Below are 13471 nucleotides of genomic sequence, written 5' to 3' on the forward strand. Positions count from 1 at the left end.
GTGCCCAGAAATGTCAGCAGAAGCAGCGAGTGCCAGCGAGAGGGGCAGATTGATTCCATGGGGCCCCTGATCCCCTAACAACACTCTATTTAATTATCTGTCAAGCCCCCTGAGAGGGAAGGAGATCGTTTAAACTGATCAAAAAAGGAAGCACACATCTCATGTGCCTTCAAAAACCCCCATAAAACCCAAACAGCTCCCAGTACATCATGTTCTTTCCGAGGATCCAGAGACAGCTACAACACTTCTGAAACCCTGCAGGTCTCACATCACTGAGGACTTTCCTCTCTCATTCTCACCATTTCCCCCCTCTTATTCCCCACTTCCCAACGGCCCTGATGTGTAAAAACACCTCCAAAAATCCCCCCAGAAGGAGCAGAGATGCCAGAAATGAGGGCAATGAACCACCAGGATGCTCCTGGCAGCCTGCCCGAAGCTGCCTCTGGCAGGGACACCCCCTCACCTCACCTTCCCCTAAGAAAGGAGCATCGTGGAGGTCGGAGTGGGAAGATCCCAGTTGGATACTGGGAGCATTAACCATGAGCCATCCTCGCCCTCGGCACAGCCCCCAGCTGCTTTTCCTCCCGGCAGGAGAGGAGCTGGTTCGGCTTTGGGATAATGGGCACGGGATAATGGGCATGGGATAATGGCTATGGGATAATGGGCATGGGATAATGGGCATGGGATAATGGGCACGGGATAATGGGCATGGGATAATGACTATGGGATAATGGCTATGGGATAATGGGCATCGCTCTGCTGGGGAGCTCCAAAGGTCAGTGCAGAGGTTATCAACCAGCAAAGCAACAGGAATTTGGCAACACATCCCCAAAAAGTAAGGCAGCTTTGGAAATAAAGCTGCAAAGGGAAAGAAATGCTGGGATGTTGATGCCTCAGGTTTGAGCTTTTCTATTTTTCACATTCTGTGTTGCTTTAGTTTTTGGGTCTGGGCTCCATCTGAGGGGATTCTGAGCTCTGTGCACAGAGCAGAGACAAAACAATTCCTGCTCCAGCTGGGCACCAAGGACAAATGATCCAAATCTCAGCCCAGGAGCACAAACAACGTGGGCTGGAGAGAGAAAAACAAGCAGGGTGGGACTGCCTGGGCTAAAGCTGGAATGGGACAATGAACTCCAAGGTGCCAATGGAGCAGAACTGATCCCAGGGAGAGCCCCCGGGAGCGCTCGTGCATTTTGGGACCATTTTGGGTCATCTTGGGTGCAGCCCTGGCTGGGCTCTGGTGCTGCCCAAGGTGGATCCATGAGGAGATCCTTTAATAAATCCATGTTTTATTCTCTAGCTCTGTGCAGCCTCTGTTCCAGCCCTCACACGGCACCAGTTCCGCAGGAGGGAGGCAGGGGGAGCTTTTACAGCGCGATCTGCAGCGTGCAGGCAGAAATTTGTCCAGCCGCTGTTCCCTGCTCCGTGCCAGGATGTTCCTGCTGGCCTCAGGTGGGTTTAAGCTTGTGGGATCAGAGCAAAACAACCCTGCTGCTAGGGGGGAATGGAGCAGCTCCCTGTGGCTGCTGGGGAGGGGAGCAGGATGAGCCACATCAGCTGAAAAGCTCCTCTGCTGAGCCAGGACAGCAGGCACAGGATTTCCTGCCCCCAAAACGTTTGTTCAGGGATCAGCTGCAGGCAGGATGGATAAAAGGCTCCCACTGCACACCTAGTTATGGCCAAATTTGCCAGGTGAAGCAATAAGAGACTGTCCCTGCCCCGGACTGGAGAGAGATATTTTGGAACAGAGAAGATGTGGCTGCCCCTGGATCCCTGGCAGTGCCCAAGGCCAGGCTGGACAGGGCTGGGAGCAGCCTGGGACAGTGGGAGGTGTCCCTACCTATGGAACTGGATGAGCTTTAAGGTTCCTTCCAACCCAAACCAGTCTGGGATTCCATGATTTTGGGTCTATCCCACCCCAGGATGCCTGACAAAGCACAGGGAGCTGGATGTGAGCACTGGAGTGCTCTGACCTGGGAGGAACCGAGAGAACTGGGACGGGAGGAGGTGACCCAGGGGCAGGGGGGGAGAGCAGGACACAGGAGGAGGCTGAGGGAAGCACAGATGGAGGGACAGCAGCGGGTACCAGGGTCCAGAGGATGCAGGGGTGACACAGAGATGACACAGGGGTGACACTGCCTCCCTGCAGGAGGACAAACGGAGTTGCAGGAGGCACAGTCCAACCTCTCCCCCTCTCCCAAGGCAAAGGACAGCAGTTGGGCTTTCAAGTAGAGGCACTTATGCAAATCAATGCAAATCGATGTATAATTATGGTGATTGCACACATTTAGCCCCAAGGCATCGGGAAGCCCATGTCCCTTGCACCGGGAAAGGTCAAGTGAAATCTTAGCTCCAGCACCTTCTCCCCAAGCCCTCCAAGGGCTGACACCTCCCCATTCCCACTCTGCAACCTCCCTGCCCAGTGCAGCCCTCAGGCAACTCTAAAAACAGCAGAAAACGCCACATAATTGTGGAAACAAAGCAAAACCAAAGCTGTTTGGGTGCTTTCAGGGGAGGCATAAGGGAAATGCAGATTAAAGCATTGCCTCCTGCTTCCTCAGGTCTTCTCGTTCTGCTCCACACCAAGCAGGGCTGAAAGGAGTCTAAATATGACAGTGCCAGCAGGCAAGGCCATATTGTCTAACCAGGGTTAATTCCTGGCTGGAAAAAAATTTGGAAGAATCATTGTGGGGTGTTGCTGTCGAGGCAGGACAGGAATGAGAAGACTGACCCGAAGGCTGCGGAGAGTTAAACTCTGATTTATTCAAAATGCACCGCTCTTTTATACAGAAATTCTCAGTTTCTTTCTTTGACTGAATCCGAGTCCCACAGTGGGGAAGTGAGGAAGATGCTGGATGAAGCACTGAGGACATCCAGGCAGAGCCTGCCCAGATCAGAGCCCCTCCAGCCTCTCCCACCCCGAGGGGCTCCGGGGCAATCCCTGAGCCCAGCAAGAGGCAGGACCGAGCTCCTGCAGGGCTCTGCTTCACCTGTGCTCCCGGCAGAGCATCCAGTCAAAGGAACCCAAGGTAAATCACATCAGCAGCTGCTTTGTCACTTTAACTGAGGGCATTGAGAGCTGAATAATTCTCCGTGGCATTGGGGAAAGTGTCAAGAAAATCCATCCTCTTCCCTGAGGACAGGGGAACTGGGTAAAGGATATTTTAATTCACCAGTTCTGACGCTTTTGTTTTCTTCCAAAGGCCACTAGAAGGAAATAAGCTTTTATCCTCCAGGTTATCTTATCAATTTCTCCTCTGAGGCAAAACTGTTTATTTACAAGGAGCCCCCTAAATAACACTGATGCTGCAAGAGCTCCAGGATGCCCTGACAATGCTAACCCTGATGAACACCCAGTGCTGGTGCCAAGTCCTATCATCCCTGCATTATGAGGAGAGGAGAGATTAAAGCCCTCATTCCAATCTTTTGCATCGCTATAAAGTCGTTTGATTTCATTAGGGCTGATTGTGATTTGCTGGTGAGATGAAGGGAAGCAGATGACTGAGGAACTTGCCCACTGAGGGAAACCAGTGGCAGAGCAGCAAATACAAGTGGCTCCTAAGGCAGGTGGAGCAGCCAAGCCCACGTTCCCAGGGCCCTGGGCTGGGTGTGCAGCTCCATCCCAGCCCAAGTGGCACCAGGAATTCCTTTGGAGCTCCCAGTGCCAGCGGAGCAGCTCCAGGTGAGCTCCAGTGCTCCAACCTGCTCCACCACAGCTCCAGATCTGCCCCTGGAACCAGGAGCAGCCCCTCCACTGCCATCAGCCCTCCCCCTCAAGGAGCTTTAAAAGTCATTTTAAATGCAGATGCCTCCAAGCTCACGAGTGACCATTTTCCCTCCTGGTGCCTTCACACTTTCCACCCTCTCCCTCGAGTCCTGCTGACTGCAGGAGCTGACATGGAAACTGTTTGCAGGACAGAAGGGCACAGCAGGAGCCCCTGGCATCACACAGCACCTGCCTTTTCAGCTGTGAGTGCTTTTTTTGGTGCAGTTTTGGGGTTTTTGTTTCCGAGCCGATACAGAGATGCACGAAGTGATTACCACTCTAACTATTGGGGTGGATGCTGGTCACATCCTCCTTTTCCTTGCTCCAGCTCCCCCAGCTCCCTTGGGAAGGGGAGAAGTTCCAAGCCTCTTCTTCAGTACCTTCTAAAAACACAGAGCCTGCGATAAGCATGCAGCAGTTAAAGGAACAGAATGGGGCTGAAATCTTCACAAAATCGGGGATCAGTGGATTGCCTTCCCCCCTCAGCCATCCCAGCCCGGCTCTGGCTGATCATCCACAGCTCCAAGCACTTGGAAGGGTCAAAACCCAACCAAACCAAGCTGCCCTCATTGCTCTGAGCCCCCAGTGCTGTGGTGATTGAATAAGCAGTGTCAGGTCACAGTCATCAATTAATTTGGCACCACAAGAAACAATGACATGAAATTTGCTTTATTGGAGGCTGGCTGGAAAGAAAAATGGCTCTAAATATGTCTGAGGCTCAGGACTGCACATCTCTGCTGTCATTTCTCAGAGGTCTTTTAGCAATCCCACACCTGGGGTCCTTTCTTATGAAGTATTACAATCTTTGAAGAGATCACTTTGTTTGCCAGCAGGAAAACCCACAGTAATGGGATACAGAAGGAATGTTAATATCTTTTTAATTATTTTTAGATGCACACTTACACTTCCATCAGAGCAGGAGATGGAAAGGCTGGAGGGAGTGAAAAGCGCTGCTGGAGCAGAGAGATGGTGGTGGCTGGGGATGAGATCCCCCTCTGTCCCAGGCTGAGGTGTGATGTGGTGCCCCCTGATGCAGCCCCATTCCCTCCCAGGCCAGGGAGAGGATGAGACCCCCTGGATGTGATCCCCTCCCTCCTTCCCTGTGCCACAGGGACACAGGACAAGCTGGCAGTGCCACATCCTGGACCCCTCTGCCTCATCAGCCTCATCCCAGGCTTTCCCCAGCCCCTTCCAGCCTCTGTCCACAGGTGAAAAACCCAAGCCAGGGCACTTGAACTACTCCAGTTCCTCCAGAATCGACTCAATTCCAGCCCAGTGACTTCGGCAAAGCCATCACAGATTTACACCAGCACCAAAGAACCAAACTCCCCAAACCCAGCACATCCAAATTAGTGGAGTTTTGGGCATTTTGCTCAGGCTGATCCAGATCTGCCCAGCTGTCAGCAGGAACAGCTGGGCCACTGGTGGGACCAGTGCAGCTCTTGGGGGCTGCTGTAGCTCATTAAGCAAAATCCTAAATCAGGAACTTTTCCACTTTTCACTTTCTCATCCCCTCTCTCCCTAAAGGTCTTTTTATTCAAAGGACATAAAAACCTACAGCAAAGCAAGAAAGGTAAGGAGTGGGGAAAAAGGAGTGTGAATTTAATGCCAGCCCCAGAGCATTGGGGAAACACCTCCCTGGTAAAATTTTGATGGTCTAAAGCCACAAGCACCTTGATTTTAAATCCTCTGGATAACATATGACAGCTCATCAATACAAACTTTCAGCACAACTGCTAAAATATAGCAGCATATACACCATAAATTGTAAAATAAATATATATATATATATATATATATATATATATATATAGTGTATAGACATAATATAATGTCCTAAATAGCAAGGCTGATAAAAGCCAAGTGAGCTCTAAAGATATGGCAGACAACACAAACTTCTCCACTTACCCCATAATTTAAATGCTGGTGATCTTTTGCTAAAGTGCACTCATGAATGCTGCAGTGATGGAGCTGTAATTGTAATGGAGTCATTTAATTTGGATTTGGATGGAGCAGCCGAGCTCAGAGCAGACAAGGCACAAAACTCCCGTGCTCATGTAAAGGTTAAGGAGCTGGTCATGAAGAGAATTGATTTGGAGTGCTGGGCTAATCTTGTGGTTGAAGTCAGAATGCCACTTTTTATCTAATTTACGCTGCAAACATCTGCAAACACCAGTGCAGTGTGACAGGCCAGCAGTGAGTTTTGAGCTGGGACATCACACAGGTCACTTAGCCCAGTGGTGTGGCAGTTCTCATCTGCTGCCACGATTCACTTTGGCTGAAAATCCCAGGAGTGAACAGAAATTGCTGCTACCCCACTGCCAGCATCCTCGAGATCCTCACGGAAAGGCAACAGAGCCACCACGGCTTGAAAAAAGAACGCAGTGGCTCATCCAAGGCTGCACAAACAAATCCAGACACTGCATTTATTCCCTGCCCTGCCTGAGCAGCTGCCACGGCCACAGCCGGGCACCGCGGGCACCCCGGCGGGCACCGAGCGCTCCGTGGCTCGGGAAGTTCATCCCGCTCAGCCCGGGAGCTTCCCGAGCCCCAGGAAGGAGCTGTGCCAGGGGTGTGAGCACAGGGATGACAGCAGGGCTGCCTGCTCACACAGCTGCTGCCTGCAGCACGGTGCAGGATGGACGGGCAGTGCTGCAGCAGCCGGAGCATCGCTGCGCACACAGGGACCGGAGCTGAGCCCCATCAGACACATCCAGCCCCTCCTCTGGAGCTGAGAGTGTCTCAGAGATCAGCCACACAGCCAGGGGCTTGTGTTAGCAAAGCTAACTCTCAGCTCTCTCTGTTTGATCCCAAACACAGCGTGAGCACCAATTCCAGGACCAAACCCAGCTCTGGTTTATCACAGAATGTCCCGATTTGGAAGGCATCACAAGGATCATCGAGTGCAACTCTGAAGTGAACAAGAAAGGGATCAAATCCCCAATTCTGGGGTTGTGAGCACCAAGCTCTGACCAAGGGAGCTGATGTTTGGTGTTCCCTCTCCACTGCCCCACTGCAGGGCAGGCCAAGAGCTGCCAGTGGGGAGGGCAGGACACAGCGAGGTGGCTCTGCCTCAGAGACCAGACCACAGCCAGGGGCCTTGGCAGAGCTGCCAGTGCCCCAGATCCAGGTTTCAGGGGAAGCAGAGAGCACAAAATGAAGCCACCCATCACCACCTCTTGTCCCGGAAGCTCTGACACTCTGAATGACACCCAAACCATCACACCGAGGTATTTGCACCTTAAACCTTCAAATGCTGCCCTGGAGCATCGCTAAAGGCGATCTCTTCATTTCCCCCCTCCCAAATGCAGCATCTGAGGGCAAATTAACACTTGGTTCATTTTAGAATCTCCCAAGGATTTATTAGAGCCGTACTGTAAATCATTCTGCCACTCTTCCCAAGCAAAATGTTTCCACCACCACGATGTGGGTCACAAAAACCCTTCCCAGACGTGAAAAGAACCCAGGAGCTCAAGAAGGTGCCAGCACAGGGCAAGTGATGAATTTGTTGCTGAAAGAAGTTCAGCTCACAAGAAGACAATTTCTAAGCTGCTTTTTCCTATCAGGAGCATATTAACAAAATATAGCTCTTGGCAAGCCATGTCCTCCAGGAATTATTTCTGTGCAGGAAGCACTTAGTTTCACTCAAAATTAATAATGTCTAAAAGGCATCAATTACATTATATTAGAGAACAAATAGAAAGTGATGTGAATTACCCAGCAGAGTGGAATGAATTGGAGATGAAGTCATGGAGTAGAGCATTCCTGACACCTGGTTCCTCTCCATCCCAATGCCACAACAAAATATGTGGGGGTTGCAATCTCCAAACCACAGAATTGCACATTAACAACTGCAAGCTTACCCTGCTGCTGTCCTATCATTCAGAACAAGAGGAAAATAATTCCTACAAACCTTTCCTCTGCTCTCAGGATTACCAGGCACTCATTTCCAGCCTGGAAGTCGTGCCCTTGCCCAGGGCACTGATTTAAAGCCGGGGCAGGGAACACACAGGTCGGCAGGGGAGAAGTGTTCAAAGCTGTGCAAGATAAATGTGCTGTCAGAGGAAGGCTCCGCATGGAACAGGCTCCCAACAGAACCACTTTAGCTTATTATGGAAAAATTAAAGCACAAACAGCTGGAAAACAGCCTTGTCACGCCAGATCCCAGCTCTCCATACGCCGCCTACAAATTGCTGCTCTAAAAGTCGATTCTCCAGCTCGATAGGTTTGTGCCTCGGGAACATTCCGAGCAGAGCCCACCCGCCACAAAATCAGCTCTGGGGATGGCTTGGGACACTCAGACCTGGATTTGCCTGAGAACCCCGTATTTCAGGGGAAAACTCCACAGTTTATGGAGTTCTCTCCCCACATTAAAGCTTTTATCAACAGCCCCCGCGCTGTTATGGGCTACAACAGGTCTCCGGGGCATGTGGAGCCGTGCTGGGAGAGCGGGAGCGCTCAGTTCAGTTGTGTAACCTTCTCCTTCTCCCCCCGGAACATTCAGAGGGGAGTCGGGGGTCTGCTCCTGCCTCGGTGTGTGTGTGTGTGTGGGGTCTGTTCTGCTTCTCCGTGCCTCAGTTTCCCCATCTTTGCGAGGAGAAACCCACTAGAGCGGCTGAAGTACATCCCTTAAAACCCGGCTCACGCAGATCTCCATCTTCCACGAGCTTCCCAGGCTGCGGGCGAGCCACGAGCGGGCACCGCCGCGTTTCCGAGGCGCGACAAAAGCGCAGGACGAGCCTGCCGAGCCCGGAGCCACCCCGGCAAACCCGGTCCCTGCCGTGGGCAGCACCGCTATTGCCGCCGCAAACTTCCCGGCCGGGCACGGCGGGTCCCGATGTCACCGGCGCGATGCAAACGCGGAGCGGCTCCGCTCCGCCGAGGGCTGCGGGCTCCGAGCGCCGCGTCCCGGACAGCGGCACCGGGGGGCTCCGGTGCCACCGGCGGACGGGGAGGGACGCGGATGGACGGGGTGAACGGGGATAAGACCCAGAGAGGGAAAGAGGGAAAGGAGGAGCGGCGACACGGACCAGAGGCAGAGCGGGATGGGGCGCGCAGCAGAGCTCGGGACAAGGCGGGATGGAGAAAACATCCCCCGGAGCGCGGAGCGGAGCCGCCTTACCTTGACCGCCTCGGCGTGGGTCACCCTATCCAGGGACTTGCCGTTGACCCCCAGGATCTGATCGCCGACGCGCAGCCCCTCCCGCTCGGCCAGAGAGCCGGGTTCCACCAGCGACACGTAGATGCCCACGCCGTGCTCGGCGCCGCCGCGGATGCTGAAGCCCAAACCCTCGTGGGCTTTGCTCCGGCGCAGCGTCACCTGCCGCAGCTCGCCCGGGACCACCGGCGGCGGGGCGGGGGGCGGCGGGGGGCGGCCGGGCGGCGGCAGGTAGGGCCCCTCGGCGGTGTATTGATCAAAGAGGAGCTGGTCGGAGCGCGGCAGGACCAGGCGCAGCAGCGGCAGCAGCTGCCGGCGGCGGGGCCCGTCGAGGAGAGCGCGCAGGGAGCGCACCAGGTCGCAGACGTTGCGGCGGCCGTGGTAAGCGTTGAGGCAGAGGATGAAGCGCTCCCGCTCCGCCTCGCTCAGCAGCGCCGTGAGCGCCTGGTGCAGCCGCCGCACGTTCGCCGAGAGCGGCCGCGGCGCCGGCCCCGCCGCCGAGCCCAGCGAGCCCGACGAGGAGGAGGAGGAGTGCACGGACACGCCGTCCAGCTCCGCGCTCATCGCCGCGGCACCACTACCGCACCGGGATGGAGCGGAGCCGGGCAGGGCAGGAGCGGACCCGGGCGGGGCAGGAGCGCAGTGACTCCCCCGGGCAGTGCCGGTGCCGGTCGCTGCCGCTTCACCGGGCCGTGCCCGCCGCTCCACCGGGCCGTGCCCGCCGCTCCACCTGGCCGTGCCCGCCGCTCCACCTGGCCGTGCGCTCGCCCGCGGCTCCCCAGGAAGTGACGATGCCGCCGTTGCCGGGAGACCGGTTATACAGAGCGGCCCCGGCGGCGGGACCGGACCCCCCCGCCCCGCCCCAGCGCCCGCCCCCGCGGGACCCGCAATTAGCGCGCCCGCTCATCAGCGCTCATCAGCGCTCAGCAGCGCGCCGGGCCCTGCCCTGCCCGCAGCGCAGGGTGGAAAGTCCTGGATTTGCCTGAGAACCCCGTATTTCAGGGGAAAACTCCACAGTTTATGGAGTTCTCTCCCCACATTAAAGCTTTTAGCGATAGCCCCCGTGCTGTTATGGGCTACAACAGGTCTCCGGGGCAGGTGGAGCCGTGCTGGGAGAGCGGAGCCCTCAGTTCAGTTGTGTAACCTTCTCCTTCTCCCCCTGGAACCTTCAGAGGGGAGTCGGGGGTCTGCTCCTGCCTCGGGCACGATGCAGCCTTCCTCAGCCCTCCCGGCATGGATCGCGGCCATCCCAGAGCTGCCGCAGCTTCCCTCCATCCCGGCACGGCAGAGGACACGGGGCAGGATCGGTTTACACCTGAGAACGGCACACGGAGCGTTACCTGAGCCGCGGGTTGTTTTTCCATTGCCCGGCGTGCCAGGTGTGGGATTGTTGTTACCGCACAGTGCTGGGCACGGTAACTGCTGAGTTATGCTGGGGATGCACCCGCTCAGCTCAGCACAGGCTTTGTTTTCATCGCACCTAAACGAAATTCACACACATCTGCTACTGACAGGGTGTTGAAGGGATCTATGATTGGGGGAGCAGCTTTTAAAATGGATAAATTTAGATTAGATCTTAGAAAGAAATTGTTCTTAAGAATTGAGTGAAGGTGGCAGGCCCTGGCACAGGTGCCCAGAGCAGCTGTGGCTGCCCCTGGATCCCTGGCAGGGCCCAAGGCCAGGCTGGATGGAGCTGGGAGCAGCCAGGGACAGTGGAAGGTGTCCCTGCCATGGCAGGGGGTGGGATGAGATGATCTGTAGGGTCCCTTCCAAGCCCAACCACTCTGTGATGTCAGGTTTGGAGTCCACCCCAAACTCCCAGCAATTAACGCCTCATTTAGCAAACACAAGCAGGACAGAGAAGCCCTACCTGTGAGGGATCCTGGTGGTCCAGATCCCACGATCAAGAAGCTGGCAGGGCCTCAGGCACATAGTATTGCAAACCTGGATAGGTGGGATTCAGGGAATCACATTCCCACCTCCTGCACAGGTAGCCACCCCCTTCTCTGCCTCCACATCCAGAACTTGTGACCTCAGACCCAAAAGAGAAGCATCAGGAATGAGTGCAGAGATCCAGGAACTGCTTTTCTGGTTGCTGGATGAATTATTTCTTACTACGTGAGCTTTGCGTTTCTTTTATATCTCTGGAACACCTGAGCAAGACCATTTTCCATCTCAGTCATTTGAAATCTTTCTGTCTTTGTTTAAGTGCCTTCCATCTGCTACAGTAGAGGAGGATTAAACTTAATTCATCAGATGAATCTTGATAGCAGTAGGATTCATTTTGTTCATGGATATGATGGAAGAGCTTAAACAGCTGCATTACAAGTAGCTTTATGTATTAAAGCTTTGTTGGAGCTCTCAATGCCTTGTTTAAAACAAAACTAAACAAAGCAGATTGCTAATTGAAATTCGTGTTCAAACTGTGGCTGATAAATAAGCAGATGGAGCAGTCAACATTACTGGAAAGAAAAAGGGACAATATAGGACAGAGAAGTGAGTAAAAACAAAAATACGCCTACATCAGCCAAACAGAGTGAGAGAAGGGCAAGCAAGGTACTGCAAGGCTTTGAATTGCACCCAGACACGATGTGAGTGCTCAGTCCCGCTCAGACTCCTCTATTTAAAGCACTGCTGTTCCCACCAGCGTGGTGTCTGAGCTCCTCCAGCCTTTTTCAATCCTGCACGAAGCCTCCCAAAGTGTGAACACGAGCAGATGCAGTGAGAGCTGCCCCTGCTCTGCGCTAGCTCCAGCCTGGAGCAGCACATCCATCCCTTTGATAGTAAAAGGGTTTTAAAATCATGGGCATTTAGGGTTAAAAGGAAAATTAAGCTTAGGAGGCCCTGAAAAAAAAAAATACCCTAGGTACATGAAGGCCTCGTTCCTTGCTAGAACTGCACCTGTGTTGCTAGTACATGATAAATGATATAACTGTTAGATGTGATGATTGTTTAGTCATTAAATATAATTACTGTTTAATCGTAAGAATAATCATGAGAAACTGTGGTCAGGGGCTTAAGAAAGATCACGAGAAGCTCATGTCAATGTATACAATAGAACAATATAAGTTTAATAATTAATATGTAAGTTATATAATGATAGAATATAAAATATGTTCAGCTCGAAAGCCGTGTTGGAGTCAGATTTGGGTCTGTACCCCTGATTCCCAAAGCTCTCAATTAAAGCACCTGCAGATAATCATATCCCGTGGTTATGTGTGTTCCTGAATGCCGACACTTTCCCTCTGCAGCAGAGCCACCAGGGCTGCTCCATGGCCTCAGCTGCCCGGTGGTGGCACTTGGTCCCTGATCTTTTGATCTCTACTCCAAAATATCACAAAGTCAGTTTCCCAGTCCCAGAACAACTCCAATCCAGTGCTACCCAGCAGAAACACACGGAATAGCTGCATTTGGGAATGATTCTGTTCTCCTGCTGTCACTGCAGCCCTGGCAGCAGACACTGCTCGTCCTTGGGGTGCCCCATCCACTTGCTGCTGCCACAGGACAGCTCTGAGCCTTCCCTTTGGATGTGCTCCCTGTTTTAGTTTCTCCTCAGAGCAGTTTCACATTTAGATTGCTCACACGTTGGCAAGCTGGATCGTTACCATACGCTCCAGACAGGGGCTCCCACTGCCTTCCCTTTGGAGAAGAAAAGGATTGAGGTCTTCTCATGGAGCCTCAGCTTTGACGTGGATCTGGTGGATTTCTGGGGCTTTATCCTTTCCACTGCTGAAAACACTAAAGCCAGGCAGTTGAGAGGGAGCAGCACATGGCCTTGGGCCAGAGGGGACAGAGCAGCTTTTCAGAAGCAGAATCATTCCCAAATGCAGAACCAGAGGGTTCATGCAGCTCTTGTTCCCACACCTGAGCAAAACCTCTCCAAACTTCCTCAGCCCAGGTGATGCTGCTGAATAAAATCAGTGTGCAATACCCTGCAGGGCTGCAGGGCTCCAAGGGCCAGTCTCACCACATCAAAGTGGTCCTACAGCACTGCTTAGGAAGAAATTGTTCCTTTTGGAGGTGGAGATGCCCTGGCACAGGGTGTCCAGAGAAGCTGTGGCTGTCCCATCCCTGCAAGTGTTTGAGATCAGCTGGAAAGGGCTTGGAGCAACCTGGGCTGGTGGAAGGTGTCCCTGCTCACAGGGTGGTAGGACAGGGTGATCTTTATGGACCTCCTAACCCAAACCATTGGTGGTGAAGCCCCATCCCTGGAGGTGTTCAGGGAAGGCCTGGATGTGGCACTCAGTGCTCTGGGCTGGTGACAAGGTTGGACTTGATGATCGTGGAGGTCTTTTCCAACCTCAGTGACTCTGTGATGATTTGGAATGGGACCTCTGCCACGGGGGAGTTGGCAGCAAGTGCTCAGGGCAGAGGATCAATGCCAGGTACAGACAGCATCACCTACAAACATCCTCTGGAGACAAGATTCACGGACACTGAAAGTCCACAATAATTCCTGGGACAGCTCCTGGCTGAACTGAACCTCTGGTAATGGTGGGGACCTGACAGACACCAGCACAGGGACCTCAGCACCACTCACAGTGGAG

General features: G+C 53.6%; 1 protein-coding gene across 1 annotated transcript in view; it reads right to left on the bottom strand.

Moving 5' to 3' along the window:
- WHRN (whirlin) overlaps nucleotides 1-9618 on the bottom strand; it is a 52681-nt gene extending 43063 nt beyond the window's left edge. The window contains exon 1 of the mRNA XM_002193443.7: nucleotides 8889-9618. Within this exon, the coding sequence (XP_002193479.6) occupies nucleotides 8889-9488 (600 nt within the window). The 5' untranslated portion in view covers nucleotides 9489-9618. The remainder of the gene's footprint in view (nucleotides 1-8888) is intronic.
- Between the last annotated feature and the right edge of the window lie 3853 nt (nucleotides 9619-13471).

Source organism: Taeniopygia guttata, chromosome 17, assembly GCF_048771995.1.
Source record: "Taeniopygia guttata chromosome 17, bTaeGut7.mat, whole genome shotgun sequence".
NCBI classification, from domain to species: Eukaryota; Metazoa; Chordata; class Aves; order Passeriformes; family Estrildidae; genus Taeniopygia; species Taeniopygia guttata.